At 40.9% G+C, this 15,991-nt stretch overlaps 2 protein-coding genes across 2 annotated transcripts in view; both read right to left on the bottom strand.

Moving 5' to 3' along the window:
- The window catches only part of tnfrsf1b (tumor necrosis factor receptor superfamily, member 1B), a 12,255-nt gene extending 12,070 nt beyond the window's left edge, over nucleotides 1–185 (bottom strand). The window contains exon 1 of the mRNA XM_046875537.1: nucleotides 1–185. This exon is cut by the window's left edge and continues 55 nt beyond it. Coding sequence (XP_046731493.1) covers nucleotides 1–11 — 11 coding nt within the window. The 5' untranslated portion in view covers nucleotides 12–185.
- Nucleotides 186–2,330: 2,145 nt separating this feature from the next.
- si:dkeyp-61b2.1 lies at nucleotides 2,331–14,557 on the bottom strand. Its single transcript, XM_046875749.1, has 9 exons — nucleotides 14,457–14,557; nucleotides 12,902–12,947; nucleotides 11,208–11,294; nucleotides 10,904–11,081; nucleotides 9,302–9,534; nucleotides 9,044–9,184; nucleotides 6,656–6,675; nucleotides 6,336–6,501; nucleotides 2,331–5,459 (listed from the first exon to the last, which is right to left on the bottom strand). The coding sequence occupies exons 1-9, from the start codon at nucleotides 14,499–14,501 to the stop codon at nucleotides 5,239–5,241; spliced, it is 1,137 nt and encodes a 378-aa protein (XP_046731705.1). The 5' UTR covers nucleotides 14,502–14,557; the 3' UTR covers nucleotides 2,331–5,238.
- Nucleotides 14,558–15,991: the final 1,434 nt, after the last annotated feature.

Genomic DNA, 15,991 nt, shown 5'->3' with positions numbered 1-15,991 from the left:
CCGACACTCATTTTTACCTTCTTTTCTTAATTTTGTATTTTTTTTTGGTTAACACTAAAATATAAACGCGCGCTCACACCAACACCGAGACCCACGAAAGCGCGCTCACGGCGACGTAGGCGACATCGCATCGCAGTGCCCTGTATCGCCGTCCCCCTTTACAAGAACGCGCTTTTTTTTCTTTCTTGGTCTTTTTTTTTTTTTTCTTAGTTTCGATCAGAAGAATCAGGAAACACGAGTCTCACTGTCACGTGTCTTATTACAAAACACCACGACACGAGGAATTCAATTTATTTAACATACAAAGAAAGAATTAAATAATCAAACACTCAAACAAATGATTAAATAACAACACTGACAAACCAACAAATGAATTATTTAATGAGTAAACAACAATACAAAACAAACAGGTGCATAATGCAACAGCTAAAAACGTAAACAAACAAGCAAACAAACTAATAATTGAACAATTAGCAAACAAACAATTAGTTAATTAAATTATAAAACCATGAAACACTAACAAATAAACAAACAATTGGATAAACAAATATGAATCAATAATTTAAATGATATATATTTTATCTAGTTTATTCATTTGTTTGTTTATTTCGTTCGAGCAGTTCAACATCAGTTTTTCGTTTGTACTCATTGTTTCCATGGCAACAAAGCGAAAGTGTAAATTACATGTAATTCCTTTTACATTTCCACATGAACAAAATAATGGAAGGTTCTCCATTTTGATCATTTACAGTATTGGGCACTTACAATGGTCTCATTCATACACTGAACAGTGATGGTGAAGGGCCATGCTCGGGAGCCCAGCAGGGGTCTGGGATCTGAACTCATGACCATCTGACTGCAAATGGCATAAAGCGTGAACAGTGAAATGAGTGGTGTGTGTAAATAATAGTCAACTAATAATAGTTTACTGTTCCTTGCACACACACACACACACACACACACACACACACACACACACACCATGGGGTTTCTTGTGTACTCTCTCCACAGCTTCACGTTAACACTCATTATGGCGTGTTCTTCTGAACTGTAATGGAGTAAATAGTAACATCTGACACATTCACATGGAGTAAAGGAAACGTTTCCCAGCATGAAACACTCAGAGCAGTACACACATATGAGAGATGATCTTCAGTACAGTCATGAAGTAAAAATATTTCCTGACTGTAAACCTCTGGACTTTCCTTTTGTGGGTTTTTACTGTAACAGAAAGTAATAATTGGCACAAACCATGACAACATGACAACAGGAACTCGTTTCCTCATGATATTACATAAAAATGGTTTAAAATGTGTGTTGTTTAATAATTTTTTGCTGCTCTGGGAACTAACAGAAGCATTAATTCAGATAAAACTCCAGGGTTATGAATATGCATGAATATGCAAATCGACCACACGTCATCAGCACCTCCTTCAATTCCGCTAATAAGCTTCATGGTCGGTCTAAAAGTGTTGTGACACCTGAGTTATCTGTGGTTTTTCCCCAAACTGTACTCACAGACTTGGAGACACACAACTGTACAGGACGTCTTCGGATCCGTTAGCATTGATATTTGTACACAAAGCCAGCTTCATGCCAGCTCCATGGGAGTGGGAGCTCAGTGGGTAAGTTGCTGGGTTACTGATCAGAAGGTCGGGGGTTCAAACCACAGTATTGCCAAGCTGCCATTATTGGGCCCTTGAGCAAGGCCCTTGACTCTCTGTGATCCAAGGGCACCGTATCATGGCTGACCCTGTGCTCTGACCCCAGCTTCTGAGCAAAAGCTGGGATATGTGAAGAAAGAATTTCACTGTGCTCTAATATACATGTGACAAATAAAGGGTATTCTCTTTTAAATGAAGATCTGCTTTACTTGGGTTGGATTTGATGGATAATCTCCTACTATCGAGCTCTAATACCTTTGGGATAAACACTGACTGTATCCCAGGCCTCCTCACCACACCTACATCAGTTCCTGACTTTACTAACACCGTTGTAGCTGAATGAGCACAAATCTCCATTAAATCTAGTGGATGATCTTATGGTAGATGATCTTATGGTATGGTGTCCACAAACGTTTGTCCATGCAGTGTAGTTTGGACTACATGGGAGGGATTTTCAAAGTCACTCTGCATGTTTTTCACTGGAATTCGCACGGAAACTCATCCGTAGAGATCTGTCCAATTCACACAGCCTGTTTCAGGTGGAAAATTCTAGGTATGAATTTTGCACTATAAAATGAGATAGAAGTAAAAAGATATATATATATATATATATATATATATGTTATAAATATATAATCTTTACAGAAAGTGAAGCAGTGGTCTGTATGGAGTTTTACACTTTGGCTTTATTTGAGTGAAAAGACACAGCATGTGGAAAAAAAAAATACACTGTAATGATAACAAGCAGCAGGTTGAGATCTCCGGACGGGAATCACAAACCTCAAGGCGATGATTCAAATAAAGAACATACATCACAACACATACATTACAACCATCAGGGACATTTTGGTGTAATGAAACGTGATTGTTCACAATTAAACCAGGTAAAGATACTGTTACAACCATCATCATTAACGAGATATCCTATTATCCGTCTCACTGCTAGTCAGCTAGCTAGCGTATTTGTTATAGTAGGAGCGCGGTCTCAGTTTACATCGTCGTCTTCTCAGCGATTTATTAAACGATAGCTATAAGGCAGAGCGAATATTTTCCTTTCGCAAGCCAAACAAATCACTTGATTTAGTTTCAGCCCTCTGTGTTGCATAAAATGTTTTTGCCGCTGTTTCAAAACAGCTGGAAACTTCCTCTTGTCTGTGCACCGCTGCCTCTCCATAAATAAAGAGTGTCACAAAGCATGCAGATGAAATACAATAAAAAACAATCGAACTTTGGGGTGTTGAAGTCAAACCGAACGTTAGAGACCATTGATCAAGATGGAAGACAAGTGTTAGCGTGTACATGGGACAGCGCATGGTGCTGAAGTTTGTTGTGATAAAGGGCGTAAAACCCACGGATATCTAAAGAAGACTTAGAGAACAGGACGGTGATGAGACGCTCAGCCGGAGAAAAACATTAGAATGGTATCAAATGTTTCAGAGATAGTCATCAGTGGTCGCCCACAGCCCACAGCAGTGAACATTCGACGAGTGGAACGTTTGATCCTGGACAATCGAAGCATAACCAACCGCTCGTGGAATTGCACAAGAGAAGAATCTTTCCGTGGAAACGCTGAATAAAATCATGTAACAAATTTGCTGCGCTGTGTTAAAGAACTATTTGGACCCTTGAAAGAGTTCCTCAGAGGTCAGCCTTTCAGAACTGGTGAAGAAGCAGCATGTCCTAGCATGATCGAAGGTGCATTCACGAATCCTTCTTTGCTGAATCTTGTATAAAAAATGTCTAAAAAAATGCAGTTTCCACTCCTTGAAATTCAAGTCCCGGTTTGACTGGAACGGCCCTCATATTTTTTGTGTATTTTACACAGCTAAAAAAAAAAAAAACTATATATATTTGTATATAAAACATAACATATACAGGGTGTTAAAGTAGAAATGAAAACCAAAGCTTTGTTCTGCAGCCCCCAGTTTGTGCACCTCTGTTACTAAGGCCTTAAAAAGAATTTGTTTACTATAAACAAACTATAATTCATTCTTAACACTAGCTAAAATTAGCTAGTTAGTTTAGCACACAGGCTCTGCAGCAATGATCGTCGTCCAAATGATCGTTTCCTCACTGGACGTGTGTGTGTGTGTGTGTGTGTGTGTGTGTGTGTGTGTATACAAAGTGCTCGTGTATTTGTTCATGTACATAACTGACATGAGATAACACTCCTCAACTCACAAAAGGAAAGTGTCTTCCAAACAAACACCAGCCTGTAAGTATGTGTGTGTGTGTGTGTGTGTGTGTGGTGACTCAGGAAAAAACCCTTTACAAGCTGAAATATTTATGTGGACTTCTGACTTTCCAGGAACTGTAACAGGTTTCCCCTTCACATGCAACAACAACAACAACAACAACAACATCTGTAAATTTACATTTCTGCCATTTCTTAGATGCTCGTCTCCATAGCAACAATAACAATAATATCATTTATACACCTGAACAGTTGAGGGGGTTCAGGCGTGTTCCTTGCTCAAGAGCCTCAGCATGGGAAGCATGGTGGTGGTGCTGGGATTTTAACTCACACCCTTCTGATCAGAAGTCTAACACATTAACCACCTCCAATTTAAATATAAAGTGTTATTAATAGATGATTTAGAAGGAAGGAAGGAGTCTCCAGTGTCAGCGCATTGTAACAGTGAAGCTGTAACAGAACAGGACAGAAAAGGGTACGTGTTCCAGGGTCTGATTTGGTGACGGAACGGACGTTCCAGAGGTGTTTTAAGCGTAACTAAAGGCGTGACCTTTTTTTTTTAAAAAACATTTATAATAAGTTTCAAAATTTTGCAAATAAAAAAAACCCACTCCAGGTCGTATTTTGTTTCAGTCCTTGGATATCCCACGATGTGTTTTATTCTGGAATTCGAGGGTGAATTCCAGATGCTGTCACAAAGCTAATGCAGTGCTCATGAGCCTGGGCAACATGGAAGATGCTTTTGGAATATTAATAGTTATAATGAAAAGTAGGAATGTTTGAAAAGAAAAACAAAAGAAGAAGAAAAAGAAGATTATAAGTCGACTGCACAGCAGTAAACAGTAATAAGTGGCAGAGACACGAGGGTTCGAGCGAAAGTCTCTGACATTCAGCAGTCTTTTTATCCCACATTGAGGTATTTTTAACTCTGCGTGCACCCACACTTCTTCAGTACAGCGTGGCCTGTCTGTCTGTCTGTCTGTCTGTCTGTCTGTCTGTCTGTCTGTCTGTCTTTTTGTCTATTTGTCTGCTTTTTCTGTCCATCCAACTCACAGGTCAAGCTGCACTCAAGCACAAACGACCAACAAATATCTCTTACTATCTCTATAACATATATATAATCTAATATATATATATATTCCTATTTACAGTACATTTTATCACTATAGCAACCTGGGAGTTTTTCTTACACCATCACTCACTTCACACTGCCTCCCACACTGAGTAAAAAAAAAAACCCTGAAAGAAGTCCCAGTGCTAAACAAACAAACTCAGCCTGATTCATCTCTGTGCTGTAACAGGACCCGGGTCTGAACACGTGACCCGGTGAGGCCCCTGGTGCTGATATGTATACTCCTTTTCAGGCGTCCTGCAGGGTTTTCATTTGCTCGTAGCCGGGACCGGGATGCTCAGCTCCTTGTCGAGCTCCTCCTGCGTGGCCAACCTGATAAGGACTTCTTCAGAGCTTGATTCCTGCTGAGGCACGCTCATGAGACGTACGTCCTCCTCCTCCTCCTCGCCGCCCGAAAACACCTCCTCTTTCTTCTCGTTCGAGTTCGAGCCGAGGATCACCATCCCGGGGGAGTAGATGAAAATAGAACCTGTGGAGAGAAGAAACGTGAGGTGTGATTGAAAAAAAAATATCTAGGCCACACAAACCAAAAGCCGTAAAGTTTTCCTTTTAAAGCCACACTGAAGCATGTAAAGTGTGTATGAGTGAGTGTGTGTGCACATGCGTGTGTGTGTGTGTGATGAAGGCACATCATATAAACACTATATAGTAACGAAAATCATACTTTGAAATATAGACTTTAAGATGTGAATATGTTTTGGCTCCCAGTGAGGGCTGTGATTCCTGTACATGAGTCAGTGCAGAAATGCTGGCTATGGAACTACACATTTTCACTTCCCCAACGTGACTCTTGGAGTTTCATTTCTTAAAACCACAAAACCATAACTTTTTTTTGTTCGTAAACTCGAGTTTGGTTTCTAATGAGGGAGATCCAACAGCTGAAGTGCATCCTAATAAATACACTTCATGAGAACAAAGGGAACAGAAGAAGAGGGTGTGGACAGATAAAACGCCTTACGCTAAACTCTATCTATACATTTATCCACCCATCCATCCATCTATGTGTTAGTTTTCTCAACACGTCTCAGCACGGATCCTGTAGCAGCTGCTCAGTTTCAGCCAATCACATGCATTGATTTCAGAGTTTTGTCTGATCAGTGAACTAAAGAAAAGCTGATGACAGAAAGAGAACAGAAGGAGGAGCACGTGAGCTATGTCAAATCTGTTAAGTCAGAGGTTGACACGCATCGCCACTAAGACAAACCAAAACTGCTTCCTCTCGCGTACATCCAGAAACAAATCGGTCACGTTTCTGAAGGTAAAGGCAACCCTTTAGTCAGTCGTAGTTAAATGCAGTTTTAAGCAGCTTGACCTTCAGAAAATGTGATCTATTATCTTCCCTCACCGACAGTGTTGTTGATGCCGTCCGATTTCCCCACGTGCTCCATGGTGACCTTCTGATTTTTCCCTGGGAATGACCCCTGACCCTGACTTTGATCTCTGAGGTCTGTGACGTCACTCACGGGTACCGGAGCGTCTGGGTCAGAGCTGACTCCAGGGAACACGGGCTGCTGTAAAGGGCAGGGAGAAAAAAAAGCAGAAATGAGCATAAGTATGTGTGTGTGTGTGTGTGTGTGTGTGTGTGTGTGTGTGAGGTTAAAAAAAATTGTGATTTTGTGCAAGAGTACGCCAAAAATAAAAAAAAGAAGGAGAAGGGTCACTCACGTATCTTCTGAACACCAGACCTAAAGAGACAACGAGAGAAGAACGATGAGCTTCTCCTCAGAGTGTCCGATTCTCATAAATGCACGCTGATTGATTTGTATATTGCATTGTCATAAAGTGAAAGTGCACTGCAGTACGCCTGAGAGCACGCCGAATGTGTTCAAATGCACTACTTAACACGGTCCGGTGGTTTCTCAGGTTGTATAAAGCATTCGCCAGGATGTAATTATGAAACTCTATCATTGTGAGCTTTAATGGGAAAGAGAGCACGTGAGTTCTGAGGCGATGTGGTTTACAGTAAAAAGGCAGATCGAGGGAGATTCCAGTACGAGGGCTGATCATCTCACGTTCGGGTTTAATTTAGGCCGAAAAGAAAGGTGTGAATGTTCACGACAGCTTTCTTTTGCTTGCTGCACTGTTTGTGCATCAAAAATAGATTTTGCATTTTGGGCTGCTATAAAAAAAAGACCTCCACCGGTGCTGGTCAGAGCGAACGTGGGCATTAACGGAAAGTGTAACACAAACCCACTGAGTGGGAAAAAACACACCGACTAACTCATTTGCACGAGTCGGTGTGGGAAATCCACCAATAAACACATCCACATCAAACACATGATAAGTAAACACAGAACCTGCTCTTACAGAAGAAGCACTTCTCCTTATTTCTTTGCTTTTTTAACTGTTTTTCCTCCAAGTTTTTTTAGGAGGATGGCTTTTTGACACGTGACTACAGGGGTGTATTTACTTATAGAGACTTTATACCACCCTACAAAATGCCATGAATGTACACACGAGGTGGAGTCGAAAAGTTTCATGACTCGCTCTGTTTACAAGAAGGTACTTTATCTATGTTTAGGTTCCACACCATCACCTTCAAAATAGTCCCCGTGCACAACAATACAGCTCCTAGTGTTCTTCTGGAACGTGTCCTGGAAGTCTTCTTTTCAAAGCGTTTTAACGAGCGACCTTGGAGCTTCATCTTCATCTTCAGGAAGAGGGTGAAGTCCGTAGGAGCCAAATCTGGTGCGGAACTGAGATGATGTGGATTGTTCTCCGACGATCATCATGCGCAAGTTGCTGAAAGGTTTCGACATTTTCGGGGGTTGGGCTCGTTCTTGATCTCGAATCGTCTTCCAGTCATGATCTTCTGCTGATCTTCGTTGAAGTGCGCATGAAACTCAAAACAGAAGGAAATAACTGGTTGCAGCGTCGTCGTATATCAAACGTGCCTGGAGTCAAACGTTTTAAATCGCAAACACACTTGATTTAATGGTATTTGTACAGCGATTGTTGACGATAGGATTCTAATACAGCAGCTTAGAGGAAGTGGTAGGTTACTGAGTGGAGCATTGGACTTTGTTTCTGAAGGTCGTGAGTTCAAATACCAGCCTCGCCAAGGAGCCACTCCTGGGCCCCTGAGCAAGGCCCTTAACCAATAACTGCTCAGTGGTATGAATGAAAGAATGAAGCTTTATTGCCTAAAAGAAGAAGGTCACAACTGGAAAAACTTCCTGAGATGATGTGAAGAAGAAACCTTGAAAGAGAAGCCATGTTTACTTGTAGATGTTCAGTACAGTATGAGCAGATTCCTGGGATGAGCACAGGACAGTCTTTCTGATTACAGCAGCAGGTACAAATCTACAGAATCAACAGCATCTCCTGGAGCACGTGTATCCAGGATGAAACAAAGGAGCCAAAGGATCACATTTGAAGCTTCTTTCCTGCCTTTAACAAGGTACACAGTTTTGCTTGAACTGTGATTCCTATATAGTTTTTGGCCATTCTAAATCCACATGCATATGGATCATATGGACTGCGATCATAAGCTCAATGTTCTGGAAAGGTTTCACACCAGAAGTTTCAGGAGCATCCTGAGGAGATTCGAATTTATTCTCAATTCCAAAAGGTCTTGAGTGAGATCAAGGACCGGTGTCTGGATGTCAAAGAGGCTCCAGTTCTAGTTCATTCCAAAGATGTTCAGTAGGTTTGAGGAGATCAGGGTTCTGTGCAGGACACTCGAGTTCTTCTACCCGGACTTTAAAACCAACCTGCATGGAACTGGGTTTGTGCACAGGATTGTGCCTGGTCATCGTGCTGGAACAGAGTTTGGGCCTCGTAGTGATACTGCAGCATACAGGAGACTCCAGGTCGCTTGTGTTACTCAAACCTTGTGGTGACAGTTTGATGAAGAACCATGTCTCCATCGTTGTTTAGCTAAATTGCTGATGATGATCATGAAGATGATAATGATGATGATGCGTATGGGCAAAACACCGCTTACATTCGAGTCACATGACCTCGTACATCACATGTTCAATCTGGACCTCGTGCTAATAAATTTCCGAACGTGTTTGTTGTTAGCGTGTGTAATGCATTGTGGGTACACACCTGCCTGCTCCAGCCTGCACTTGATAGCGCTGCTCTTGCACTTCAAGGACAGGCATAAGACCAGACACAGGGCTATGAGCAGCAGAAGAAAATAGATCCAAGTGGTCTTTGAATTGGCCTCAAATGGTAAAGCAGGGCCCCCTGTTGGAGAAACAAAGAAATGCACTTTGCAATACCAAAAAAAAATGTAAAACTGTAGCTGTCGAATAATAGGAACAATATCACGTTACATACTTGTAGTCAGTGCTTGAAAAATACCTGGAGAAGCTTCGGTTCTAAAGGGTGAAGATGTCACCATGTTTTGATCGCTGTCCTGACCACTGACTAAATGGCTGGTATGGAATTTGGGGTTAGACGACACGAGCCTCTGAGTTCTAGTGGTGTCCGTTCTGTCCTGCGGTGTAGTCGTGAGGTTTTCATTGAAAGGGATTCCGCACACACGGTCTGCAGTGGAAGAGCCGTTTGCAATCACCTGCTCCCCCATAGCACATCTGCCAGAGAGACGTATACACAGAGTAAGTGAGACGTAAGCAGAAGCTTTTTCACACATAGTAGGTGTTGGGGTTTTCACCTACAAAAGCCATTGTTCAGCTAAACCCACGTACCAACATCAGTAAAGTGTTTTGATTGCTTTGCTTTGGGTTGCAAGATATTATCTTGTACCACGTCTAAGTGTAACGTCCCATGTAATATCAGCTCAGCTATGTTCCAGGTGTCTATATATTTACAGATGTTTTGTACAGTACATGAAGTACAGGAGCAGGAGAAAAACTCCACGTGCCACGATTTTCATCTCAGAATGGTGTTAAAGAACGAGAGACGCATTTTTGACGCTACAATGAAATATCGGTTGAAGTTTCCTCCACCTGTAATGTTTAAAGGTTTCATTTTTATGCTTCGGGAAACTTTAAGGTGGAAGAAAAGCAACTCGTTATTTTTCCCTTCATCATATCGTGTCTGAAATATCATGAGGTGAAGAAAAGCTTATGAAAATGTCTGAGGTATAACGAATCATCATGAGAATAACAGTTGGGCCTGAGTGAGAAACTCGTCTCCCGACATATCTGAACCGAAACCGGGGTTATTAGATGCGTCATATATGCGAATGACTCGACACGTTTTGGAAAAACACTCCTTATACACGCTTTATTACAGCTAGAATACGCTTACATTCAACAATTCCTCCCACTTGTTCCAACACTCATCCCTGTTTCTGGAATATATTTGATTTATTTATTATTTATTTATTTACATGGCCCTTTCACCCCATATTTGGTCCCATTGTACGTTCTTCCTGCGTTCCTTCTGGGTTTCTTGAACTCTTCATCTTGCCAAACCCACCACCACTTCATATCTCCTGCTCGCGTGTAAACAAGGCGTATTATCTTCTTTTCAACATCTGGACAGCTGCACGCATCGCTCTCGGCACTAAAACCGAATCCAGCCCGGAGTAACTATGTAAATGTACAAGCACACGAGTGAGAGAAAGAGAGAGAGAGCGAAAGAAAGAGAGGGAGAGAAATAGCAGGAAGAAAACAAGGAAAACCAACTAGAAAACCCCAAAACCTAATAGTGAAAAAAGCCGGAACATGAGAGAAATAGAGAGAATGAGAAAGAGTGCAAACGAGAAAGGGAGAGAATTGTTTCAGCACAAGGCTCAGCACGCAGAGGTTGTGTTATTCACAGGGTGTTCCCATAACGAGTGGTGAAAAAATGCACGCAGGGAATCTCCGGGAATTTCAGAGCTTGTGGGCAGATGTGGTGACGGTTTTTAATCTGTGTTTACATGCACTACAATATAAAATATTCTCCTGGTTCTCCTTACATCATATCAAACAGAAGTTCTGACCCGGGACTTACTCTTTGAACTTCTGGCAGGAGATGTTCAGATTGGCGCTGGTGAAGCCATTGGTGCATGGAAGGCAGTCCTTCCTGCAGGTCTTACTCACTTTACTGGGGCAGAAGTAACCCTTCTCACACAGGCACTGACGGTTACTTGTTTTTGTACAGGCAGCTACTTCGATTAGGTTTTTGTTCACTGCACACACACACACACACACACACACACACACACACACACACACACACACACACACACACAAACAATGAGTCCACAAACACACACCAAATCTCAAAACAATCTCGCCACGTTCCACGATCTTACCAGTGCAAGATGGCATGCATTGAGAACACGTGAGTATCCCGTTCCTCGGAAACATGTAATGTCCATCAGGACATTTCAAGACCCCTCCTGCATGTGAAGAAGAAAAACATGTACAACGGTTGAATAATTTCTGTCCTGGAAGGAGTCTCCAGTTTCAGTCCTGTCGGAACGCTCATACGTTTTTAGTCTTTAGTCTAAAACTCAATCGGCTAAAACGTCACGTGTTAAAGCGGGAAGGACGACTGACGATGTCTGTTTATCTGATTTTCTGTCTGAATTGATGAAACAATGGGAGGAATAAGAACAAAAAGGGAAAAAAAGCGCTACGTCATCAGAAGATCAGAAGAGAACATTTTACACCTTTACTGCTTTAATCCCCTGCTTTAGCTTTAGCTCTGTCGTCATAACATAACTAGCCACGAGGCTGCCACCTGCACTGCATGATGACTGTACGAACAGTTCAGAAATGACTAGCAAAACTTTTCTTTTTCAAGAAACACTAACGGCCAGCTCAGAAAGCCAACGCTGACAGAAACAACGAGCATCTTCTTCTGTCACATGGAAGTCCGCCGGTAAACAAGATGAGTAGTAACAGATTTTACAGATTAGCATGAAATGCTTCTGACTCAGAGTGTGTGTGTGTGTGTGTGTGTGTGTGTGTGTGTGTGTGTGTGTGTGTGTAGATAGATAGATAGATAGATAGATAGATAGATAGATAGATAGATAGATAGATAGATAGATAGATAGATAGATAGATAGATAGATATACACACACATTTTAAGTATATACATCTATTTAGAGATTGTGTATGTATGTATGTATGTATATGTATACACTGTACACTGTGTACACACACACACACACACACACACACACACACACACACACACACACACACACACACACATTGTAAGTATATACATCTATTTTACATCCATAGAGATTGTGTATGTATGTATGTATGTATATGTATGTATATTATATATATATATATATATATATATATATATATATATATATATATATATATATATATATATATATATATATATATATATATATACTGTACACACACACACACACACACACACATTCACCTCTTGGTCATTTAGAAGGAAAGCTTTTGTCCCGGTTTATATATTAACTTCAGAGCTGAGAGAAAATGAGTAAACGGGTGAATGTTTAAAGGCCTGTTCCCTTCACACGTACGGTTCTTTTTTAAAGGTTCGCTCAGATGGTGTTTCTGATAAACTATTTGCACATGTCCTTGTCTTTAATAGGATTATGTTGCATGTAAGTGTACTTCGCATTTGGTGTGCCAAAAAACAGAAGCCCGTGTCAAGGTCGGGTCGTTTTCCAATAAAGGGCCTGTGTTTACACGCTGTTGCTCGTAATGTTTCCTCTAATTTGCGCAATACCGAAAGAGCCGAGTGGATCAAGTAGACAACAACATGACATTCGCCCACTTTAACGAGAAATAAGGGACCTCTGTTTTTGATGTGACTTGAGTCGTGTTCAGAGGGCGACCTTGACTTCCAGGCCGCTTCTGTGGAAAAGCAAACTCCTTTATTTAATGATGATGTAACTAGGCTTTGCTTTGTTTGTAGCATAATGAAAATGCTGAGTGGTTTATCATGATGGCCAGAAAAACCCTAAAAAAAATCTTCACACTGATTTCTTTTGGAAAGCCTACCTGGTCTGCTGGTTGATGGAGAAGGGGCTGAACATGCTGGAGGTACCTGGAAAAAGATGAAGAATAAGAGAAAAAGAAGCAGAGGTGGTGAATGAGGGAGACAATGAAGAAGAAGCAGAAGAGAAAAGGAGATGAGAAGTTAATTGCCAGTTAGCTCATCTGCAATGCACTTTGACTCATTCTGACTCATTGTTGATTAGCAAAGTAGTAAGACATATACCAAAAGGCTTTAGTTATTTTTCAGGGGGAAATTTTCAGGTCATGTTGTCACTAACATCAAGCCTTTACAAGCAACAAGCAACAAGCAACAAGCAACCCCCCCCCAACACAACACACACCAAAAAACAAACAAAAAAAAAAACACACACAAAACCGTAATGAAACTATATAAATTTCTATTCCTGGCAAGACTCCAGCACCACCAAACCGCACGCATTTATGAATTAACAACGGCAGGAAATGTCTTGATCCCCACACAGAGCTGCTGATATAAAGAGCTTTTCATGAACTTTCGTCTTTCTCTCTGTTCTTCATGCAGGAGAGCTTTCATAAAAGCGTATCACTGTGACATTAACGTGAACACATGTTTGACGTGAGAAGATGTAGAGAAGTTCAGGGAAGATCTGTGGGCTGATCAGTCATGACCCAAACCACACTTATATATATATATCTGGAATGCAAAGGGTTGACACTTGCCATGATCTCATAAAATCTCATAAATGGCCATGTGAGTATATTTCAGTGAAGTGTGTGTGTGTGTGTGTGTGTGTGTGTGTGTGTGTGTGTGTGTGTGTGTGTGTGAGACCAAAAAGGTCCACCTTCTATCAATGATGCTGATCAGTTCTAGACTATCTGAAAGTAGATCACACACTCATGCTATATGTGGTCAGATGAAAGAGCAGAGTGAAATGAATGTCAATCCTACCAGTAAGTGTGAATTTGCACAGTCACATATGCACATCTCTGAAATGCCTGGAAATTCTTTGATGCTTTAGAGTAACCTACATACTCTGAACTCTGACAGAAATAATGGATGACGTGGACCTCAAAAAATCAGTTCAGGTTTTTCAGAGAGTCTGAGAAGCTTGGATCAGCCTGAACACCAATTCGACTTAAATCTGAGCACATCTGGTCCAAACATCAGCTTTATACAAGTCATTCAGCAGGAAAAAAAAAAAGATGCTCCTTATCTTTGCTGTCATCAGAGTAACAGGATTAAAATGCATGCACACACACACACACACACACACACACACACACACACACACATATATATATATATATATATATATATATATATATATATATATATATATATATAGACAGACAGACAGATAGATAGATAGTTAGTTCTCAAATCATTCATTAGTCTCCCAGATATTATTTAGAGCATCACATCACTTCTCCTATCCTTCTCTCTCTCTCTCTCTCTCTCTCTCTCTCTCTCTCTTTTTTCTCAACTTTTTGTTCTGAGAAAAAAACCTAAACAAATCAAAAACAAAACAAAACAAAACAAAACAAACAAAAAAAAAACCCAGTAGGATTCAGATTTTACCATATGGATCAAGACAGAAAGCAGCAGCCATGGCCATGTCTTCATGATGAGCAGGGGTGATTCCGCAGCTTCATGAAAAAGAGATCCTCTCCGACTGAGCAAAAAAAAAAAAACCCGCATCGGTTCGAAGTTTGCGCCTATAAAGCGCTGTGACGTGACGCACGCGCACGAAAGCGCAAACTCGGAAACACACACACACACACACACACACATTCAGCAGAACGCAGGGAGAAAAGATAAAACATCTAGTTGATGTGGGACTTCATTTATTTATTAATTTTATTTTGAAGGCATTTCATTATGACCTGATGCAAACGCGCATTTCACATAAATCCACTTTCACTTTAATTCAAAATGCAGTTTTATTTATAAAGCGCTTTTAACAAGGCATATTGTCTCAAAGCAGCTTTACAGAGATGTATACAAATAAAAATAAATTGTAAATTAAAAAAAAAATTGTATAGAATAATGTATAATTCTTCTGTCCTTCACCTCACTCACCACTGGCTCAAGAAGAAACCTTGAGAGGAACCCAACTCCAAAATAGAACCCATCCTCATCTTGCCCACCGAATGCTTATTCATCACAGTTCCATCATCTGCTGTGTTCCTGAGACTTTTTATATTAATTCCAGTCCAAATTTGGTCTCAAAATTCTTGAGTTGCTCAATCACTTCATGATCTTAAGGCTGTTGATGTGAAACCATCCCCCTCCTGCACCAAGTGTCTCCAATTTAAGAGAGAACTCCGTCCAGGGGTAAGGATGAATCATGCAGATCCAATAAGAAGAAAAAAAGGAGGGGAACTTTGGTCATTGGTATATCAGGAGCAGAGATAGAGAAGATGTGATTGATGACAAGAAAAAGCAGGATTGTTCTTATTGCTCCATAAATGTTGTGAGACACTTCAAACTGCATTTCACACTTTCGCACACACCTTTATATACAATACACACACTCACGCTCTCTAATACACGACTCATAGGACTTCGAAAACCCCCATACGCTTTTGTACAGTAGTGTGTGTGTGCAGGTGTGAAAGATACTGTGAAGGGGGAACGTGAGAAAACAAAAGAGAAATTCAAATCGAATCAGTATTTCACAAGCGTTCGCCTTTTGCACACAAACTCAGGGATTTTGTAGGATCAGAGTCAGATGTCTGATTAACCAGTGCAAGTGATACCGAGCAGGTGATATAGATCATTAGTTTAATATGTAAACTGAAACACAATCATGAACTGAAACTTTAAACTATGTGAGAAACAACCAAACTCTGCTTCATGTCCCAGGTCTAGCCAGAGTGGTCTTCATGGAAGAATTGTGAAGAAAAAACCAAACCTCTGACATGGATACAAGGCCAAGAGACTCAACTATGCTCAGAAACACACAGACTGGAGAACAATTCAAGCAGGTTCTTTGGGTTGATGAGTCTGAAATACTTGGCTGTAGCAGAAATGCTGGAGAGCGGTACAGTAAGGAACGAGGCATGATGGAGGTTTCCTGGAAGTGCACAGCTGCGATTCTGCAAACGGTCTTA

The sequence above is a fragment of the Silurus meridionalis genome, chromosome 19 (assembly GCF_014805685.1).
Source record: "Silurus meridionalis isolate SWU-2019-XX chromosome 19, ASM1480568v1, whole genome shotgun sequence".
In the NCBI taxonomy this organism is placed as follows: domain Eukaryota; kingdom Metazoa; phylum Chordata; class Actinopteri; order Siluriformes; family Siluridae; genus Silurus; species Silurus meridionalis.
This window is presented reverse-complemented; position numbering and strand designations above follow the sequence as displayed.

Bases quoted from the DNA above. Each gene is read 5' to 3' on its own strand.
- si:dkeyp-61b2.1 (XM_046875749.1), bottom strand. From the start codon at position 14,501: ATGAAGACATGGCCATGGCTGCTGCTTTCTGTCTTGATCCATATG. The intron at 9,185-9,301 runs GTATTTTTCAAG...TTTCTCCAACAG, and splicing joins TAGAACCGAAGCTTCTCCAG to GGGGCCCTGCTTTACCATTT. The intron at 6,502-6,655 runs GTGAGTGACCCT...TGCCCTTTACAG, and splicing joins GTCTGGTGTTCAGAAGATAC to CAGCCCGTGTTCCCTGGAGT.